This window comes from Trachemys scripta, chromosome 11 (genome assembly GCF_013100865.1).
Source record: "Trachemys scripta elegans isolate TJP31775 chromosome 11, CAS_Tse_1.0, whole genome shotgun sequence".
In the NCBI taxonomy this organism is placed as follows: domain Eukaryota; kingdom Metazoa; phylum Chordata; order Testudines; family Emydidae; genus Trachemys; species Trachemys scripta.
The window spans coordinates 20,915,649-20,938,989 of record NC_048308.1 but is presented as its reverse complement, the minus strand read 5'-3'; the positions used below and the strand labels follow the sequence as shown (position 1 = coordinate 20,938,989).

General features: G+C 40.6%; 1 protein-coding gene across 6 annotated transcripts in view; it reads right to left on the bottom strand.

The window, feature by feature from the left end:
- Window positions 1–23,341, bottom strand: part of KYNU (kynureninase) — an 82,118-nt gene that overhangs the window by 3,348 nt on the left and 55,429 nt on the right. For all 6 annotated transcript variants that reach the window (XM_034785444.1, XM_034785443.1, XM_034785446.1 and 3 more), the window contains 3 exons: window positions 6,060–6,112; window positions 4,426–4,511; window positions 258–488 (listed from right to left, as the gene is read on the bottom strand). In XM_034785444.1, coding sequence (XP_034641335.1) covers window positions 258–488; window positions 4,426–4,511; window positions 6,060–6,112 — 370 coding nt within the window. The remainder of the gene's footprint in view (window positions 1–257; window positions 489–4,425; window positions 4,512–6,059; window positions 6,113–23,341) is intronic.

Here is a 23,341-nt window from a genome sequence, read left to right as displayed (position 1 = left end):
AAAAAGAGTTTGTTCAAGTTTAGGGTGAAAAAAATCATATTCTTGTAATCTGAATATTGATAAAGCTTCTCTTTTATTATAAATAAGAAATGTATCCTCTGTAGGCCTGATCCAAAGCCTATTGAAATTAACTGGGGCCTTTCTCAGGTTTTATATGAAATTATACAGAAATAATAACAAAAATGATTAACTCGGTGCAGTAGAGTCATAAAACAAAGCATGGGAAAATCAGCAGCAGGGAAGACTGATTTACTCACAGCTATTCCTCTTTTTTCCAGTTCTTTAAATACAGATTTGATTGGAGCAGAAAAAATTAGTGTGAGCTGGCATCCTCTTTCCTCAATCTGAGGTGGTGTGATTATTTTTACAAAGGGTTTCTCTGGATTTGCTTTATCCTCACTGTAGTAATGCTTTATCAGATACTCCAAGTAACCCGTTAGCAGAATGGATTTCCTTCTCAGTGCTTTCATTGTAGTTTGACCAAAGACCTACAAGGATGTAAATAATTAGAAAGATAATCCATTGCTGCAGCTGAAAACAGAAACAATAAAACAGAAACCTTCCAAAAAACCTTCCATTTTTGTCCTTTTCAATAATTTTAATCATTTCAAGAGCCACAATATTCTGGGGGCTGGATTCTTCTATCTTTAATCATGTTAAGTATTAGCTTTCTCTGTAAGTAGTGCCCCTGGAACCAAGTAGTAACATGCTACCCCAGGGTAAATGAGGGTAGCAGAATTGAGCCTTAGAAAATACAAGACTATGTGCTTTAAGGGCCAGATGTAAAGGGTCTCCTTATCTGCTGCTGCAATAGTTCTGAACACATTTACCTATGCACATGGGAATCTGAACACACAAATCAAGTGGCTAGTAGGGCAGGTATCTGGTTTGTGAATAAATATTGTCCATAAATATTGCAGGCTCCATAGTGCCACTACAATAAAAAATATGGGTGCTGGACCAGGACTAAGAATGAAAATAGCAGTTTCAAAAATCATGGGTCAGGCCCTGGAACATCTTGATATTGGCTTAAAAACCATGAGGTTGGTTTTTTTAAATAATACATTTTGAGTCCATTTTACTTGCCTTCTCGTCTTTGGAGCCTTTAGGATTCACGTTTTTAAGCTTTTCTCCACAACTACGATGTTTGGAAAAAACTGTTTCTTTCTTCTTTTAAAAAAAAGGCTCTTACCCGACTCCAGGAAATGGTGTTTTAAGACAAACTCCACATTCCACAAGACTCATGATAAAATTGTAATAGGTGGTGACACTATTTAACCCTGCTGCCACACTGAGGGGGACAAACAGTTTTGCCAAAATCTGTGAGGAATAAAAAGGAGGCATGTGTCTCTCACTTCCCCCACTGGCAGGTCATATGGGATGGCTCAGTTAAGGAGGACAATTGAAAATATGATTTTAAGACCAAATTTAAAAACAAAACAGAACACAACATTTTGTTTGTGCATGTTGCAGGGCCAAATGACAAAATAAACTTCCAAGTACTGATTGTCCCTGAAAACCAGGTAGTTAAATCTAAGGCCAAATTCATGGAGATATCCTATCTCCTAGAACTGGAAGGGACCTTGAAAGGTCATTGAGTCCAGCCCCCTGCCTACACTAGCAGGACCAAGTACTGATTTTGCCCCAGATCCCCAAGTGGCCCCCCTCAAGGATTGAACTCACAACCCTGGGTTTAGCAGGCCAATGCTCAAACCACTGAGCTATCCCTCCCAGCCCCAATTCCATCCCCTACATTTTAATTTATGTCATTGCTGCTGATTGTGCCCTCTAATGATTGCAGACTCAAAAATCAGACCCTGAGGGAGAAACTTCAGAATAGTATTTAAATCATACTACATTATAATATGAAAATAAAGAGTATAAAGTGATTACAGGAAGAGATAGCCAAGAGATCCCACTTAATTTACAGCATGCTGTCTCCTCCCTGCTGAATATCCACAGGCCATTGATTCCAATACTATCATGGGCATGGAGTAACCTGGCCTAAACACAGCTGAAATGCCACATCTCCTATATGCAGCGGTGTGCAAGATGTGGCTGGTCAGGCAGAGACCTTGCAGGGAGATACTGCTGCAGTGGAGGTGGATATAGAATGTGAAAGGGTCAGGAATGGATCAGCATCTTCATGGATGGAAAACCTAAAACTAGAACCGCTCCTGTGCAGGAGGTATACAAAAGACTTTGCTGGAGCTACTGGGTTTACAGGAGGAGGAGGATTCTTGATCCCTCTCTTACGTTGCTGGTAGAAAGCCTGGTTACTTGGTTTTGTTCAAGGAATATTTGCCGTCTGAGTGGACTTTTTCAAAAAGTTTTTTTTTAATGTGGCCATGGAGATCTTCCCACCACACGCACTTTAATCCATAAAAGGGAACAGCTAGTGCCATAACAGTCACTTTAAGCATTATTGAGGCTTCAGCACTTGCAGTTTTCATTGTTTCCATTGGAAACACTGCCTTCTGCTTAATGTGTCCCAGTGCAGGATGGCATACAATTTCACAAGCCATCTCTTGCCAGACATGGAAACTATTCTGTTTCCCACTGTCCTAGAGCAATTAGCACTGGGAAATCCTGTCTGTGCCAAAAGGGTAATGCAGGCATGAAAAGGGGAGTCAGTGGAATATGATCAGCTATCGCTCTTTGAGACTCCCTGAGGTGGGCTAAATTACATTCACCCACACAAACTGGAGTAGTGACAATCTGGGTCATAGCAGAGCTGCTTTTAGCTTATCTCTAAGGTCACTTAAAGTTTAAAAATATATTGAATGTTTAAGGACCAACAGAATAAATTGTCAAACAGAACAAGAAGTATTTCTGTGACCTTTTGCAGTCCTTCAGTTTAGTATGTAATGCTGGAGAGAAAAGATAGCCTCAGCTGGCAATTTTCTGACTTTAAAGGTTTGTTTTGTACATGCCTAAGATACTTTTTGTTTTTCATAACAAACAGATGAAAAGGTAGTGTGAGGGGGTTGGTTTTTTGTTCCAGAATTGGCTTCACCAGTACAACTAGTGCTAATAAAATGATTTTGGAAACTATTTTTAAAAATTATACCCTGTTCAGACTGGCCACAGAACATTGCTAACCAAGATTGTTTTAATCTGATTTTTAAAAAACAGTTTCTGAAGTTTGAGAGTATTGCAGCATAGAGAAAGCTATGCATCACTTCACCTTTCATCCACAAATGATCCCTGAGTGATTGAGAATCATTTGTACAGGGATACATTCACCCATCACAGAAATGCAGCCATGTCTGGAGATGAAATGTGGCAATATGTGACTGCACCACCACACAGGACATCTAAAGGGGTTCTGAATGTTTTCCTAAATGGGCTGAATTCTGCTCTCAACGTCTGATCATGGGACCTTCTGTGCATGGATTACTCCCATTCCACCATCATGGAAAAAATTTCCCTTCCCATGGCCTTCAGAGGGGGCACTCTCCTGGTTCAGGAATTAATACGGGAGGATATAGTATGGAGTGTGAGGGCCAGGGAGATGCAAATCATCCTTCCACTACTCCGATGTACTTCCCAAGTAAACTAACAGCCCCAGGCTGTAATTGCTTTCCACTCCCAAACCCTATAGTGGTAATCCCTCTTTGAGGAAGGCTCCAAAGGCCAGATACCAGCTGCTGAAGTTCTGCTGCCAGGGAATAAAGGAGATGGATTCTCAGAGCTAGTTCAACCACCCAAGATCCATGACACTGGGTGGCCAGATCCTGTTTCTTCCATATTGAACAAACCTTACCCTCCTGACAAAAGAATTAAGAAAAAACTGTGTGTCGAGTTTCCTGCAGTTTTCATAGGTAAACTGCAGTGAGGCACAATCTGCCCATCAGTTACACTGGTGTGAATCTGGAGGAACTCCACTGAAAACAGCAAAGTAAGCTGAAGTCAGGAGGAGACAGTCTGGAGCTAGAGGTGAGTAACTGAGAGCAGAATTTGGCCCTGCACATTCAGAACATTGAAACATTTGAAGTGAAATGTCAAACCAGGCAAGTCCAATGAAGCCTGAAATCAAATAAAATCTTGCCTGATTCTGGGTTTTGAGTCCCACCAACAAATACTGCCAAGATTCATTTTATTCTTTTGGCAGAGGCAGATAAAATGATTCTGTTAAAAATCTCACCTGGAAACGTGATTTTGTATGATCTGGTGAGTTTCCATCAATTTTGTTTTATTTTCATCTTGAGTTCTTGTATTCAGATCAACCGAAAATATAAAACAAGTGTGGGGTTGCCAATAGAAAGGTTTGTGAAAAGTCAACCATATCTCTCATAACCACATGTAGTCCTGGTCTAAATTTTACATTTTTAAAGAAAGACAATATTGATGAAAAATCTAAGATTCCATTCTACAATTTGTAGATTCTTAAAATTCATAGTCATAAGAAATATAACTACCTACCTCTAAACTAGCATGCAGTGCACAGACCAATAACATTGGAGGATTTGATAACCGAAATCCATTGATTCCAGGACTTAGTTGCAATTCTGGAAAATTAATAACTTCTGTTAGTTTTATTTTTTTATTTGTTTTATTCATTCAATTAAAACTTTCACTAAAGTCAGTGGGGCCTTAGGATTTGGTTCATTATCAGAGAACATGTTTACTTGCAGCTACTATTCTTCACATTGGAGGTACTCAAATTTTATCAACTGAAGGTTACATTAGCAGCTTTCCAAGAGCCAGAGGACTGCAATTAATTTTCATGTACTTGAACATATTAAAATTGCCTTTAGGCCTGATTCCCTTCTCACACTGGTGTAAACTACAAGCATCTGTATTGAAGTCAATGCAGTATAAAAGGAGTACAAAACCACAGTAATTGAGAGGAGACTCAAGCTTTTTATCTTTAATATGAATAAGTGGCTTGTGGAGACTGCAGATTGCAGTGGTCCATCTTGAGCTAAACAAAGTCCACTTGGATTAAATGGAATACCACATACAAGGGACATGTAGTGTCCATAAACCCTTTTAGGCCACTACAGAACTTGGGGGGGGGGGGCAATTAACTTCCAGGCCAGATTTTGGTTACCACTGCTTTAGGCTTTGAAATTTCATGTGATCATGCAAGCACCAGAGCTCTTTCAATGGAAGGGAGCACCTCCCACTCACTGTGAGGACTTACTAAACTCATCTTCCTCCTGTGAACTGCCTCTACAAAATGACTTCAAGACTAGTCTTTTGTGAGTAGGAACCCAAAGGAGAGGGAGTGGAGAGTGTCTGAGGTGACAGATTTAATTTTTTATGCTTTAGAAGATGACATGTCTGATGATGGCAATCCAGCAAGACTAGCCCAGTCTCTCTCTATACTTTTGGCCAGAATCCTTGCAGTATCTCAAAGAAAGGACTGAGGCCAGCAGTGTTGACCCAAAGTCACACTGGCAAGGACTCACATAGCAAAGCCACAAAGCAAGATTCTAACCCTCCTGCAGGCTGAGGTCTCCTCTAAGATGGGGTTGGAGGAGAGACTGACCTCCAGATTTGTTAAGTACTCCTGTGTGTCCATGCACAAGGCTATAACACAGACATTTCACTTCTTTTGAAACAGGTCATTGTTTTATTTTATACCTCATTAAGTTCTAGCTTGGGGTAGTAAAGCCACAATAGATGGCTGTTTTCAGTTAGGGCCAAATTCAGCCCCCTTCATTCATGTTTCTCATTCATTCCAATGGAATTACTCCCACCATAAAGTATTACTTAATATGAAGAAGGAAACCTAGTAGGGTAAGTCAGGTGCTTTTGAAAATTTTACCCATAGTCCAAGTTTGAATTTTTGAAAGGCCTTTTTGGTGCATTTGTTTGAGCAAACCATCCTGAAGCAAACAACTAGATTGACATGACAGTAAAGCAAATTCATTACATATGTTACTTCATTGCCTTCAGTGAAGCTGCACAACATCAGGGATGAATTGGGCCTTAATAGGTTTAACACCAGTGAGCAAATATAAAGTCTTATCATTTCTATTCAAAATAATGGTGAACAGCGATGAATGCAAGTTCTAAATCATGTGACATATTTAAAGAAGTATACATACTGTTTTCCATGAGAAATCTAGTTTTGAATTCATGACCCCACCAGCCTATTAGCCTAAAACATAACATGGAAAAAAAACTGAAAAAACAACAAAATCTTGCATTGATATATTTTAAATCTGACATGAGAGTTACTAAATAGCTTCTCATACACTAATCAAATAGTATCAGAAATACAGTAAGTTATGTGGATAGCTGACATTAACAACTTATTTATGTGACTTGGCAATTTCTGTTTAACACTGAAATATGATATTTATGATAGTTTTCAAACAATCAATCTATTGGGACTCTATTAATGTTCATTTTGTCTAAATTCATCTTACAAACTGAAAAATAAAGCAGAAATATTTCCAGTGTTATGTTCCTAATGGCTAAAAGGACAAACACAAATCTGCTTTGGTAAATACTGAAAACCAAAGGACATTATAAATCTGACGTAAATCCACAAAAGCAAAGATATGAACAGCAAACAAAAGATAGACAAAGAGGCCTTTGAGTAAATGGTGCAGTTGTTTCATTGTTCCATTGCAATGTTGTGCTGATGTGAATCCCAACCTGGCAATAAGTTTTCAGATTATGAAACTGGATTTATTACTCAATAATATGACCCCGTTTTTTAATGCAATTTAGTCCCATTTAATTCATAACTATATTTTTGAGACAATATGCTGAAGACATTTCAGGGTGGTTTTTTTTTTCCAAAATAGAAATATTGCAGAAATTTAAATAAAATATGAAATTTTTCACCAAATATTTTGCAGTGACCTAGTATTTACTATGAGCCAGCTCATGGCCCAGCTCATGTGGTCATAACAGGATATGAGGGGAGTAAGGCAACCTCACGTCACCTCGTGTGTGGTCTCTGTAGACCTGGGGTCTCAGCACAAAGGGTTAAACTGGTGCTGGGTACCCAATACACATCTCTAAGCAACTAGGTGGCTTTTTTTTCTGTGGCTCCATCTTCACCATGCCAGCCAGCACAGTTGAGCTATCATTGTGTGGAAGGCTAGAGTGTGTGTGTAATTTGCTCCTAGCAAGAGCTAGCAGCAAATTACTTTCCACTGGAGCAAACAAGGAGGGAAGGAACAAACGGTGCTTCTCTGCACTACTCCTGGAAAGGCCTAGCCACATGCTGCCCATTAAAAAGGCCAAACTGTAAAAGTCCAAGATAGACGGGACTAGATTGGTCAGTCACACTGTATGTAAAGAATTGTTATACAAACTATGTACAGTGCCAAGTAAAATGCTTACTTGCTATTTCTGGATAATTTCACCCCTATGAATAGATCCATCACTCTCATCTCATTGTATTATTATAAAGCAAACATATGAAATAATATATAGCTAAAGAATAGTCTTACTATTCAGTCACATGGAAATCAACAATGAAATCATCCATTCATTTCAATGAATTTTTTGTCAAAAATAATATATTTCTAATAAAACATAATAAAAGCTATTGCCCAAATAACTCAGATGCTGGTGCTCTGAATAATAAAAAATGCATCATCAACTGTTTTATAGTATTTTACAGTATCTTTCCTCTATAATAGTTTACCATCAAACACAATATTACACAATGATATTATAATAAAATCCCATTGAAATTAATGGTGCAAGTATTCCATTGAGTCCAATAGGCTTAGCATACCAAAAAAACCCCACCAAACATGAAGTACACTACCTAGAATAATAGTGTGTAGTAAGGTTAAAAAAATACTAAAGAGCAATTTACTAGTTGGGCCATGCCATGCACTCATTCCTCAGGCAACAGAAGTCAACAGAGACCCATAGACATCAACAGGAGTACTGTCCAAGTAAAGACTGATGAAGGACTACAGTCCTGGACTTCAGGTTTTAGTTCAGGTGAGACTCCAAAAGCTTGGTGTTGTATCTAAACTTATTGACTCTGTGCAACTGGCCTAGAACAGGACCTGTGGTTCATCATGACTAGAACTTGGAAACTGAAATTTCAGAAATTGACTCAAGTTTGTTGATAGAAATGCATGAAATTTAAAGCTGGTGTAATTTTTTTAAATCGTATTGCCTGTCCCTACCATTACTAAAACACTGACAAGCTACATTTCTTTTTGCTGTTCTAGAACTCCATAGGCATCATACATGATGGATGTTTAGATACAATTCTGGTTCTACACCATCATCAATCCAATTTTTCCTATGGATGTAATTTGTTTCGTGTACGATATGTCAATAGGATTCTTAGAGGTTTTATATTTATATACACACACACACACACACACACACACACACAATCTTTATAAATTAGCAATTAACAGTTAATAATTTTCTGTGAAAAAAATTGAAATCAGGGCTGCCACTGGTATGCCAAATTTCAACCTGTTATGATGTGAAATAGCTGAGGTTATAAATCCTAAATATAAGGGTTTATAAATGCATAGTAAAAATAATAGGCAGTAAAATTGCACAGTAAGATGAGGTAGTAAAATTTCTTATTAAAGAGTAGCTACTGTGCATGCAAAGTGGATATCCCGAAAGGCATTAATTATTTCAAACGTTCTTGTTTTCAAAATACCAAGGCACCAGTTTATAACTTTCTATTTAAATCTGAGCCGTGATTTTGGCAAAATCTTGTAATACCAAAATGCGTGAAATGACAAAAAAATAGATTTTTTTTTATGTTCCTGTACTTAAAGTAATTTGTCCCCAGCCAAGTTGGGGAATTAAATTGTGTTAGGAGAACTAGCTGTTGTAAACCAGACATGACTGTTTTACAAACCATGATAAAAATGCTTTTTAGATTAGAGGAAGGACTTGTTCTGGAAACATGCTTTAATAATCTCTATTGGGAACGGACTCTTACTGAAAATTTGCACATATGGTTATTTACACATATAGGTACAACCAGACTGGAGATTTGTCACATTTTATTATAACACAATTTGAAATGGCCATTTCAGCTTTGTATGTGTATTTGTGTTTCTGATATGTGTTGGATTATTAGCCTTCTGACATCCCACAAACAGCTAAAGATCATACAGCTTCTTAAGACTGCCCTGCCAATATGCTTCAGCACTGAGAACCTCTCAGGGTGAGAAGGTATTTCAATCCATGGATCAAATGGACATAGAGACTCACAGCTGAGCTTGTCAAAAAGCAGTGCTAATTAGGATTGTGTTTTTTGTGAGAGGTACACGTGCTCACATAACTGTACTTAGAGCTAAATAATTTTTTTGTTTTGTTTTTTAAGTAAAAATAATTCCATTAAAAAGGGAAAGCACTTCAGTCCATTTTGTCTCTAAAATAAAGCAGGAATCCTAATGTTCCTACAAGAAAGAATATTTGGGGGTATTTTTGCTATTTCTGAGCTATACACATCACTACTTTTTAAATGTTTAATACGCTGGGTTAATGCACACTGTTACTTGCCTAAGTTCATGACACAAATAAAGCATGTAATTAAAGATCATTAAGCATATTTCATTGGTCTTGTTTTATCCGAAAACATTCTCCCATTTGGAACTCAAGAGGCATAGACAGCAGATTTATGGAGGGGAAAAAATATGCCAGATAGGCGCATCAGCCTCTCATTTGTTCCTATTTCTTTTAAGCACATTTACACCAGGGAACAATCCCTTCAGTAAGTATTTTTATTTAGCTCAGTTTTTTCCCACATCTGTGTGTGTTAGACAGAAGCGCTGGGCATTCATAACTTGAGTCGTTTCGTTTGTAGTTGCATTAATGATGCAAGAGTGTGGGATATAATGATCACTATGTATGTGCGGTGAAGACATCAAAGAAGATCCAGTTAAAGAACATAGAAGAAATACAAAAAAATTCCTTTGACCTTTGCTTCTAAGTAACAGATGATTATGCAACTCATTTATAATTTACAATCTGAAGAAACATGTGGTTCATTTGCCTTCTTTTGGGGGGGCGGAGGGGGAGAACCCTCCCGAAACTGTTGAGCAGTGATACAGAAAACAAGCAAACACTATTAACACAGCCTGACTTTCACAATCCAGGACAAAGCCTTCTATGAACCATTCTGTCATCATATTTTGTGAGAAATCATTTTAAGTGTTCATGGGAAAATATGCTAAAAGATATAACAGGAAAATAACAGTGTAGGATTTATGACACTAAATATTAAACTCTCAAACTTCACTACGTATGGAGTATAATGGTCTCCATTTACTAGTCAGATCGCATCCTTGCCTGGAAATGTCTTATGTTTTACTCAGATGATATAGAAATACTATATTATTGGATTTATATAGTTTACCTATGCTTGGCTTTTTAATCCTAATATCTGAATGGATTAAGAAAATGAAAAAACAAGAGGTAGGCAAACCAAATAAGGAGAAAAATACAAAAGACTTGTCCCTCCCCCTCTACCCTGCCAAATCTTTGCCCATTCTTAAAAGTAAACTTAAGATTTTAAGAATTGAAAACGTTGGATCCTTTCTTTCAACATATCGTCTTCTGCTAACCAGATGGGAATGCAACCAGTAATGCTGGAAATCTCATGAGAAAGTCTGGTCTATAGAGCAGATCAAGACATTTCAGAATTCAAAATTCTGATGAAAAAAATATGAAATTTTCACAAAAATATTCCTGTTAATTTTGACAAGCTCAATTGTTCTCATGAGATTTTCAGCCCACTTTTGCTGACCCAAGAGTTGTGCATAGTTTGGAAATGCATCTGAAATTTTAGATTCTTATCTGAAGAGAACAAGAACTCTGAACCTCTTGTGATGCTCCCATCATTAGAAACAATCCTTATTTTCTCACATGATTAACAATTGCTATGAGGAGGGTTACTTACCTGTTACTGGAGGTTCTTCAGGATGCGTGGTCCCTATCTGTATTCCACTGTGGGCGGTTATGCATGCACATCATGCACCTGGAGTCAGAGAATTTGAAAGTAGTGTCCGTTGGTTGGTGATAAATGGTGGTGTGGACCGATCACTTCTTCAGTTCCTTTTCCACCGCAAATCAGATAAGATCCAAAGTACAGGGGAAGGAGGGTGTGTAGTGGAATACAGATAGGGACCACATGTCTTGAAGAGCCTCCAGTTACACTCTTCTTCTTCGAGTGGTGGTCCCTATTGTATTCAACTGTGGGTGATTGACAAGAAGTACCCAAGTAGGGGAAGGGTGCATGGAGGAAGACAGTAGCATTGATCAGAGAACAGCCATCCCGCAGGTGGCATCAGCAACTAAGTCCTGTACCAGGGCATAATCCTTACAAATGTGTGGATGGAGCTCCACGTGGCTTTACAACTATCCTAGGAGGTTAAATCCTGATGAAACGCTATGGTAATTGCTTGAGCTCTAGTAGAGTGAGCTCATACCCTGTAGGTGGAGACGTTCAAGAGCTGAGAGAGTAGAATGCAACCAGATATCCATTTGGAAATTCTCTGGGTGGAGATGGTATGCCTTCTGGCTCTCCCCACTATAGCAACAGTCTCAAGGACTTCCTGATTGGTTTTGTTCTCTGCGGGTAAAAGGCTAAGGCTTGTTGACCATTGCACAAACATGCGGTTTCGGGAAGAATACACATAAGTGAATTGATTGGTTAAGGTGAAATTCCAAAATCGCTTTTGGTATAAATTTGGGGTGTAGGCGTAAAGAAACTTTATCTTTGTGGAACACAGCATACGGTGGGTCTGTCATCATTGTTCCAAGTTCACTGACCCTCCTCACCAATGGCTACAAGAAAGGTGACCTTCATGGAGAGGAGCCTTTAGCAAGTAGCTAAACACTCAAGGGGGGGGGGGGGCATTGTTAGTACCGAAAGAACAAGATTCAAGTTCCATTGGGCCACAGTCTTTTGAGGAGGTAGGAAAGTTCTTATCAAGTCTTTTCAGAAATGATTGGTTAGTGGGTGTGCGAAAATAGTGTAGGTGGATGGAATTCACTGATTGCTGCTAAGTGGATTTGCAAAGAGCTGAGGGAGAGACCCAGTGTTTTCAAAGATAGGCTATAGTCTAAGAGAGTGGAATATACATCTCTTCTGGTAGAATGGTTTTATCCAGGGGAGGTCCTTGATGGTATTCTAGACCCCCCAGGGGAATCCTGAGGCATGAAGCCAGGACTCCCTTTGCATAACAATGGAAATAGCCATGGCTATAGAGGTAGTATCAGCCACATTGTCTACAGATTGGAGGGCAGTTCTGGCTATTAACTAACTTTCTTCTATCAGAGCTTGGAAACGAGTATGATCCTGCTGTGGGAGGCCATTGGCGAATTCCTCAAATTAAGTATAGTTCAGGAAATAATATTTAGCCAATAGCACTTGATAATTGGCTATTGTGAACTTAAGACTGGAGGATGAGAAAACCTTCCTCCCCAGTAGATCTAAATGTTTACACTTCTTGTCTGTGGGAGTAGATCTGGGATGTTATTGCCTGGACCTTTCTGAAGTGATCTGAGCCACCAACAAGTTGGGAGTTGGGTGAGAGAATAAGAATTCTGAACCCTAAGCCAGAACATAACATCTTTTTGCCCCTTTTGGGGTAGGAACACAGGTGGCGAGGGTATGCCGCACTCTCCTAGCCAGCTCCAGTATGGCATCATTGACAGGGAGGGCAATTCTCGCAGGTCCAGAGGTATGGAGGGTGTCCAAGACCCTGTGCTGGGAGTCCTGGATCTTCTCTAGTAGACTCTGAAGTTCCCTGGTGACTCTGCATAGAAGGTCTTGGAACTGCCTGAAGTCATCTGAAGGGAAAGGAATGTCAAAGTCACCTCTTCATCCAGCAATAGTAATGGTAGTCTGGCCGGTTCTAATGGAACTAGAGCATAGTACTCCTCCCTCCCCTATCGGATCCAGGGGAAAATTTGATGGTTCCCTCAGAGGGAAGAAAGGTGATGACTCCCTGGCAGATCGGATAGATTCTGAAGAGGGGTACTCGTCCCAGAGTCACCAATATGATGAGTAGGGGTTGACAGGTGGTCACTGGGGTCCCCATGGCTGAGTCAGGGGAGGTGGTGGTTGGTCCCAGGGCCATGTGGATCTCCTGGGGAATGGGTAAGGATAGTATGGGAGAAGCGGTTCATCTCAGGGTTCTGAATCTCCCAAGGAGAAAAAGGCTGACTTGGGTTAAAGTGGTGGTACTGCTTGTGCTGTTGGAGAGGTGTAAGTTGTCTATGCTGGGAAGCAATCGGCTCTGTTCTGAATGGCATCAGAGCTGAGGACACAAAAGATTCCGACCCAAACCATGTGGCAATGAGAAGGAACTGAAGAGGCAGTTGGTCCGCCCCTCCCTTTATCACGTCGGTTGGAGGCATGAGGCGAGCCAGAGTGCATGCACTGCCCAACAGCCACTACTTTCAAATTCTGCCATGCCAGGTGCATGGATAACTCCCACAGTGGAATACAACAGGGATCATTACCCAAAGAAGAACATGTACGGTATGTAAGAAGCAAAGTGGTCTAGTACTGAAACACATGGGTGCCCAGTTAGGACTCCTAGCATACATTTTCCATTTTTTTAAGCTGACTTGCTATGTGATTTAGGGCCTGATTTTTAAAGTTAGGCATGATCAGTTGAACAGATAGTCTCATATACCTAATTACAGGCAGAAAAGAACCAATTATCCTCTCAAACCAGTGTAAAACCTGTGCAAGATGGGGGAAGATCAGGCCCAAACATTTGATATTTGTGCGCAAATCAGGTATTTGTGCATGTGGTCAGTTAGGGGCTTCCCACGAGTTTTGCAAACTGATTTGGTTTTCATGGTAACAGATTCAACAGATTGAAAAGCTCGAGTTCCAAACACCCAGTTTTCTCCCCAAAATAATTGTCACTGTAAACCCATAGAAACAGCTTTGCTTCTATGGGTTCATTCCAACACTTCACAAAAATGCCGAGAATGTTAGTGAAACCATTCATTTTATTTACCTATTTTTTGTGTTTTATAGTCCAGAGGTTGGGGACCCATGCATGGGACTTGGGAAAACTAAGTTCCGTTCCCTTCTCTATCACAGACTTCCTGTGTAGCCTTGGGCAAGTCATTTAGGCTTGGATGCACAGGAGTTAGACACCAAGTCCATGTTTCAGGCACTTAAGTCTCTGTTTTAGCACTACTGGGATGCACAAAACTCTCACAAAATCCTCCAAGCACCTAAACTCACTCAGTGACTACGTTTTTGAAGTAAAAGATCTCTAGGCATCTAAGTTTCTGCTCTGGGCACGCACACCGCTGCCTCTCTCTGGGCACCCAGGCATTATCTACTGCTGAAGCCACAGCACAATTCACAAACCAGGGGAAGATAGGCTTTTAGCCATCTGAGGTGCATGCAGGGCCCAATCAGGAAGGCACCTGCTAAGCATGTCTGCTGGATCAGGCCATGCATGTGAGATCACACAAAACAGATTCCCAGCAGCTATGTTTAGAACCCTATTTGTTTCTCTGTCCAGCGACTCACTTATTGGAACAAGACATACCCTATACTCCATGTTGTGACACAGGGACAGAAAGCGTTACACACCTAGCAGGCTAATTGACCCAGAATCAACTTTTAGTGACATATTAGTAGAGAATGGTTGTGTTTTTTGTGTGTTTACATATATATTGTTAAAGGTTGACCATGTAATAAATGGTTCTTATCTAATTGCTATATTCTGTTAATTCAGTGATCAAAAGAAGATGTCAACAGATGAACTGTGAATGCAGTAATATCATCATTCTTATTTCTCTTTGAAGTTTGTAGTAAACTACCTGTAAATGTCTGAAGATGGATAATTACCTTATGCTAGCTAATCATCTGTGATGCTTAGGAAATAGGAGATCTACTTCAAAGCTAGGATAATTGCCTATTGTTCACCCAAGGACTGCATGCTGCCAAGAAGCTATGGATGGCCTATAAAGCTCTATGAAAACACTTGGACCCTGATCCTTGCATCTTAGATCTGCTTAAGCTTCATCAGGGGAAGTTTGAGTCGCAAAATGGAGGGCTCCAGTTCCATTCTGGATCATACTGATATTGGACATTGGACTATAACCTAATGAACTGATTCTGGAAAGGAATCTTTGCAACTCTAAAGCTCACCATCTCTACTATGAAACAGACCTAAGAACTCTATTCATAGCTGTATGTATGATAATCTTTTAACCAATACTCACTCTCTTTTCTTTTTAAACAAATTTTAGTTTAGTTAATAAGAATTGGTTGTAAGTGTGTATTTGGGTAAGATTTTAAATATTCATTAATCTGGTGGGTAATGTGTCTGATCCTTTGGGATTAGCAGAACTTTTATATGATAAACAAGATTTTCAATAATCCTCATCATATTTGACGTGGCTGTCTGGGTGAGAGCTCAAGGCTGGGTTGCTTTAAGGGAACTGTGTTTTGGTTTTTGGGTAACCAGTAAGGTATTGTAGAAACTGTTTTGTTACTGGCTTAGTGAATCTAAGTATTAGAATAACCACAGTTTTGGGGATTGTCTGCCCCATTCTTTGCAGTTTGCCCTGATTGAGCAATCCCACAGTGCCCCCCCTCCCCCGAGGTCCCAGTCACAGATGTGTCAAATTTCAACCATTTCATAGTTCTCTTGTACACTGGATCAGTTCTTAATTATAAGTAGGATGTTTGTGGAGCCTGAAAAGCTTTGGAACCACAGGTAATTATTAGTCTTATATTACAGTAGTTTTGATCTTTCATATATCCTGGTATACTTTCTTTACCCTTTTCAACTTGCTACAAATATTTTGTAATTATTAAGTGAATGTGACTCATTAATGTTGCTGTACATTATTAATGGATTGCTCTCTTATAACTCAATAAAAAAATCAAAAACCCCTTATGAAAGGTGTTATTATGAAAATAGTGACTTTTAATATTTAATATCTCTGAAGCTTTACTTTGTCAAAAGACCAAAACAATAAGATTATACTATAAGCTAAAAGTGTGACATTTCTCTTTTGTTGAATTGTTTGCATTTTCAGCAACATTTGAAATGAGTCATTTTATTTATTTTGGTATGTCTCATTTAAAAATGTCCAAACTGACTTTCACTGCCGATGCAAATTTTAATGGCACAAATCTAAATCTCAAAAAACAGTTTTATGATCCAAGTACTGACACAACCTTAATTATGCTGCCTTGGTTGGTGATATTATAAAATGACCTAGATTTAAGTAATCATCCTCCTTTCCCCAAAAGTAATTGACCAGTTCAGGTTTCACTTGTGTCACAGGTGGAAATTTTAATGTATCACTTTACAAGTAGGGAATAAGACAACTTCACTCCACAGGTGAAAAACCTAGGCTGTTTGGTCAATCAAGTGTGAGTTGATTTACAGCTGATAAGTATTTGCAGATAAAGAGTGCATATGTCCTCCTCTTGGATTGATTTTTTCCTTGTTAAACTTTTAGACTCAATACAACTGGGAATATTTCAATCTCAGAACATGTCCATCCATATTATCCCTCCAGGTCAAAACAAACGGAGATTGAGTTCACTTTTATAACAGGAAACAAGTTTCTGTGATCAGAGTATGTGAAAGAGAAATGACCATGATTTTGGGAATCCAATCAGAGCTTGGTGAATTCACCCAGAACAGTTTGGGAAACCTCTAAGGCATTCACGAGGGACGATAATTTCATTCAGTGGCCAGACCAAAAAAACGGTATGATCAAACTGCAAAAAGAGCTGGAGCTTAAATTAAATCCTAAGAAAAGATCTTACAAAAAACAACCCCTCCAAGGCTAATGAAGTTGAATTAAAAACTGTTATATCAGCTCATGAGCAACTATTATCACAGAGTGCTCATATATCACTTCTACTAGCCAAATATAAGCTATATGAAAAGGTGGAATACAGCCAGCAGTATGTTAGCACATTTACTGAAAGGAAATCAAATCTCCTGCCTAACACCAGAAATTAAAAATCAAACAGGGAGCCAATTTACTCATAATGGAGATATTAATAAAGTTCTCAGTGTTTTCTATAAAGTCCTGGATAATGCTATATTTTGAAAGAAATATGGTAAATCTTTCTACGGTGTTTCAACAAGATTAAATTAAACATGAAGCAGCAATCCCGCCTAAAGATATTTCTGAACTGTGACTTCTGACTTAAAGGAGATTCAAATCGTTTTGATTATGATGATATATTTAGTGAACCATTCACATACTCCTTAATCCCTTGAATGGATCTTTGAGGGAACAGTATCTAGATGAAATTCTAAATAATGCATACGTCTGACTGAACTATAAAATAAAAATTTAAAGATCCAGGGAGTTATGCTTCCTCTAGGTCTTGATTGTTTTTGAATACAGAAATCACAATATTAATGCAAGCCCTCAATGAAATTGCAACCCTTATTAGACAGAATTTATTAATTATGACCATATTGGATTTGTGTGCAACAGGAATCAGTCCACATTATGAGGTTTTAGGTCACTGGATGGAACTAGTCATATATTGCAAAAGAGGTGTTTAAAAGATAGTGGGGTTGCAGAATTTGTATTATTGGTGATGATGCATGAAAAGGAAGGAACACAGGACAGGAACTTAGAAGTCATCTTTTTACTTGGAAACCGATCATATTCAATATGGAAATCATTGTCATTTTAAAATCCCTCCTCTTATTAGAGCTGAACTTTCATTTTGTCACCAACAGAAGTGTTTGTTGTTGTTTTTAAATATGGCCCATAAATGCTCTTATTTTTATTAGGGATGAGTAGTCCATGGAGACAAGAAGTCCCAGCATGCAGTGCCCAATTTTGATTCACGTGACCTAACACAAGTACTTAGAACATGATAAACTTGATCTAAATGTGGGTTCCCCCAGTTAGGGCCTGACATTTGCAGTAGGTGTTATGACTTAAACATGAGAATGAATGTGTGCACGTACACACAGTACTGTATTCCTCTGTGTGATGGTCGGTAGGGGAGTGTCAGGCTTAGGCCTATGACATGCAGGGGATTGTTGGTAAGGGAGCCAGGCCCTCCCACTCCACTGGGATATGACCCAAGGCCTGTGGAGGGCTGTCAGTGACTTGACAGCCTGGGGATGCTTAAGGCTACCCCCATGCAATTGTCCCCAGGTCACCATTTGGGTTTAGAAGGCATGAAGGGTTTCCATTCACCACAAAGCACCCTCTGGTGGCTGTGTATAGCATGGTAGCTCTTTTCCTCAATTGAGTGGTAACCGCCTCCTTCTGTGGTATGGCCCACCCTCCTGGGCAAGCTCAGTGTTAGGGCTTTCTCCTGCTGGGGCAGTCCAGATTCCATGTAAGAGGAAGAGGACAATGCTTCCCTCTCAGGCTGTCTCTGTAGCACGTTCTCCCTTCCCTCAGGGAGGGACCTTTGGGCAGTTGTCATGGGAAGAGATTCTGCCTTTCCTTCAGCTCTCCTCTACTGGAGCTGCAGGTCTGTTCTTTTCCCTGGTCTGCCACCACATGAGCTGCTCCCCTGCCTCTTAATTCCTCCTCCAGTTGGAGCATTTCCTACAGGTGGGGTGGGGTGGGGCTGGCTGATCCCAGAGCAATTCCTTAATCCCTTGGTGTTCAGTGTGGAGTGTATATATCCAATAACACTCTAGTTTTAGAAGTTCTGTTACATCCTCTTTGTCCTACAGGATTTGAATAATGTCTCTCATTTGTGTATGATATGGAGGAATAGCTTTTTTATTTTCAAAGTTGATTAAGGCACTGAATACTAAATATTATTTGTAATGTAGTAGTGGCACCAAAAGCCCCAGTCGTCATTAAGACTCCATTGCACTGGGCATTGTAAAAAACACTTAAGAAGTCATCACCTATATTTTTAATTATACGAAGCAGCAAACAGTCTTAAAGATCCTAACAAAAGCAACTTTGAAGACTGGACTCAGAGTTTAGGAGAAACTAAACATAAGTGGATGCTTTATGCTGGTAAATTTTGCTTTGGGTGTTTGTGATAGGTATGTCCTTGACCACCCAATATGAATTGAATGTGCTATATAAAAAAAGTGACGAGTATGAATTAATACTGAAGGATGAGTTGTACCCTATGATAAATTCCCTTTGTTCTATTCCAGCAACATAGAGGATTTATAGCTTCCTGGAACAGACCTTGTACTACTGCCTTCCTGTCCTTTTTGAATTTCCATTCCACAACACATTCTGAAATGTTAGGGGTGCTAATGAGAGTTGGGTGATTATACGTAAATAGATAATGCACCAGACAGTAAATGGCACTCCAGAATATACAACGTAGTTCCTGGAGTTTGTAGGACCAATTAAAGCTTCTGCTTGCACACTGCAACTGGCTTCCTTCCTACATCTCTTTACATCAGCCCTTCTCACAAAGAAAAGGAGGTGCTGGGGTCCAGAAAATCCTCAGCCACTGGAAGAGCTCATCTGGAAGTGTTCCTGCTGGTGTAAATCAAACAGTCCCAAGACTACTGTAATATAGACAAGGGGCCAAATCACCACTAGGGTTGGGGGAGAAACAGAAAGATAGCATATAACAGCACCTGCATCCCTCCCCTCTTCCATAAGTCAGGTGAATTGAAATAATGTGTGTCTATCATCTGGCAATTCAGTCAGGATTAGAGCTGTACAGAGAAAAGTAATTCATTTTTTAGTCAGATTTTGATATTTCTAAATTTGGCTTGGTTCCCATTTGGAACACCCCCCCCCCAACATTTCAGAATGTGCTGTGAAATTGAACTTCAAAAAGGAATGGGAGCCCTGGGTTCCCCGGCTCAGAGGCAGGTCATCTGGTGGCCTGCTCTGGAAGCAACAGATCCTGGGAGTCCTAGGAGCTGAGGCAGCCACAAGCCTGGGAGCCAGCACACCCAGGGCTTCCAGACTCCCAGCTACCTGTTATCATGCCTGATGGGCAACTGGAAGGCTGCAAGCCCAGTGGAGCCAGTATCCTATGGGCTTGGGAGCTATGACTTGCAGGTTTCTGGATCCTCATCAGATTGCCTGACAAGCTGCAGAGGAGCTGGAGTCTGGGAGCTCAAAAGTCAGGGCTTCCAAGCTCTTGGCTTCCTGTCAGTCTGCAGGTGGGCTACTAAGCAGCTAGGCTGGTGAACTGGGAGGAAACCATGCGGCCCATCACAACTTACTCGAAATCCAACAGTCTCCATGAAACATCTTGATTTTAATGAATCAGCTTTGGATAAGAAAGAACTTGTAGAGGATAAGGCTCTAAATAGGATGCTCTTACTTACAACACAAGGTTTGGCCTTTTGAAAGGAATAAAGTTGTCAGAGGGCAACATTTTTAAAAATCATTCATCAAATCCAAAAAAATTATTTGGTACATGAGATGACTCCAGCCACATATGGGTAAGCAATACATTTTATCCTTATTTTATAGCTAGGAAATCTAAGGCTCAGAGAAGTTGGGTGATTTCTTTAAGAGGCTCACTGGATAAGTGATTTCAGCATGGGACAGAAGACAAAAGTCCTGGGTTCTAATCCTCATACTGATTTACTTTGTGATCCTCAGCAAGTCACCTTTCCTATTTTTTCCTTTGTAAAATGTAGATAATAATATATATGGCCTAGATAATAATTGTAAAGTTCTATATAAAGGTGAAAAGAAATGTCAAGGCTAGCTAGTGGAAGAGGTGGGAACAGAACTCAGGACCATGCTTTTCAAAATTGACACATACATTGGCAGATTTAAATGAAATAGGATTCTCAAGTTTTCACAAGCGTGATGGGGCCCCTGCCCCACACTGGGCTCTAAGGGATTAATAGTGCCTATAGAGGTTGCACAGGAGGCAGTCAATCAGAGAAGGACTGAAGGGAGCAGCCAATCAGGGCCAAGCAGGCCCATATGAAAAAGGAGCTGCAGGGCAGAGGAGGGCAGTTCTCTGCCCAGAGTCCAGGGAGGAAGAATTGTGTCCCTGGAGGGCTGAGAGAACTGCCAGCACCCTTGACGTGCTGCTAGAAGGAACCGGGGGAGCAAGAGACAGCTCCTGGATGGCTGCTGGGGTTTGCAGGCTGCGGCCCTGAGGCAAGGGTAAAGAGGATGTTGGGGCCATGAGGAAGTGGACAGATGATTCACTGCAGTTGCCACTAAGGGAAGTGGCTGAACAGTGGACTGCAGGTCCTCTGGAAAGGGGGAGCACAGTGTATGGCACAGCTTGAAGTCTGTGTCACTGAAGAGGACGCCGCGGTCCTTGGAGAGACATGGGTCCTAGTGCAGGAGTGATGGTGGTGAGCCACCACCAGAGGAGGGCGCCCTGATGAACTGAGATAATCCCCAGGACAGCCAGCAGGAGGCGCCAGAGTGGTGAGTGAACCCCGTTACCACAGGTTTAACTGAAAACTTTTAGTTCCCCAAAAGTTTGTGGAAAACCATAATTTTGGGAAATGTGATTGGATGCAATGAAATGTTGAAAAATTGTCTAGGAAATGAACTGTTGGGTGATATGGAAGGAATAAAGGGAATGTGAGTGGCATATTACCATGCACACACAAAAATCAATTTCACCTAGCTCTAATGGTTAACATTATTGTGACATATTTATGGCTACGTAGGATGACAAATATACACCGCTCTTTATAAACAGAAAGATCCGGGGCGGCTCAAGCTTTTTTGCCACCCCAAACACGGCAGGCAGGCTGCCTTCAGTGGCATGCCTGCGGGAGGTCCACCGGTCCCGTAGCTTTGGCATACCCGCCGCCGAATTGCCGCCGAATCCGTGGGACCAGCAGATCTCCTGCAGGCAAGCCGCCCTCACAGACCGGCAGGCCGCCCCCCGCATCTTGCCGCCCCAGGCACGCGCTTGGAGTGCTGGTGCCTGAAGCCACCGCTGAGAAAGATACATTCCTTGTCCCCAGGATATTCAAGTCTAAATAAGTCATAGAAATATAGGGCTGGATGGGATCTTGAGGGATGTGCTGGCCACGGCTTCTTGCCGCCCCCATTGGTCCGGGACGGCGAACCGCGGCCAGTGGGGGCCGCGATCGGCCGAACCTGCCGCGTCAGCAGGTAAATAAAACTGGCCCGGCCCGCCAGGGTGCTTACCCTGGCGAGCCGCGTGCTGAACATTGCCGACCCCTGACCTAGACCATCCCTGATAGGTGTTTGTGTATGCTGTTCTTAAAAACCTCCAATGATGGGGATTTCACAACATCCCTTGGAAATCTATTCCAATTCTTAACTATGGACCTGGAGAACAACTGATCACTATCCCCTTTATAACATTCCTTAATGTATTTGAAGATTGTTATCAGGATCTCCCTAGGACTTCTTTTCTCAAGACTAAACATGCCAAGGTTGTTGGGTTTTTTTTAAACCTTTCCTCATAAGTCAGCTTTTCTATACCTTTTTTCAATTTACTTGCTCTCCTCTGGACTCTCTCCAATTAGTCCACATCTTTCCTATGAAAGGGGGCGTCCCAAACCAGACACTTTACTCCAGCTGAATGCCAAGTAGAGCAGGACAATTACCTCTTGTGTCTTATACATATAACACTCCTGTTGATACACCCCAGAATCTTATTAGGCTTTCTTGCAATTACATTACATTGGTGACTTATATATTTAATTTGTGATCCGCTATAACTCCTAGACCCTTTTCAGAAGCGCTACTGCCTAGCCAGTTACTCCCCATTTTGTAGTTATGCATTTGATTTTTCATTCATAAATGTAGTACTTTGCACTTGTCTATATTGAATTTCATCTTGTTGATTTCAGACCAGTTCTGCAACTTGTCAAGGTCCTTTTGAATTCTAATCCTGTTCTCTGAAGTGCTTGCAACCCCTCCCAGCTTGGTGTCATCTGCAAGTTTTATAAGCACACTTTCCACAACATTATCTAAGTTATTAATGAAAATATTGAATACCAGACTCAGGACCGACCTGTGTGGGATGCCACACAGGGTGTTGTGAAGGCCAATACTATAACGGGGTTCAAAAAGGAGCTAGATAGATTCATGGAAGATAGGTCCATCAATGGCTATTAGCCACGATGGCCAGTAATGGTGTCCTTAGCCTCTGTTTGCCAGAAGCTGGGATTGTGTGACAGGGCATAGATCACTTGATGCTAACCTATCTGTTCATTTGCTTTGGGGCACCTGGCATTGGCCACTGTCAGAGGACAGGATACTGGGCTTGATGGACCTTTGGTCTTTCCCAGTATGGCCGTTCTTATGTTATATGTCTCACCAATATGACATCAAACCATTGATAACTACTCTTGAGTATGGTCTTTCAACCAGTTTTGAACCCACATTACAGTAATTTCATCTAGACCACATTTCTCTAGTTTGCTTTTGAGAATGTCATGTTTAATTGTGTCAAAAACCTCAATAAAATCAAGATCTGTCATGTCTACACCAT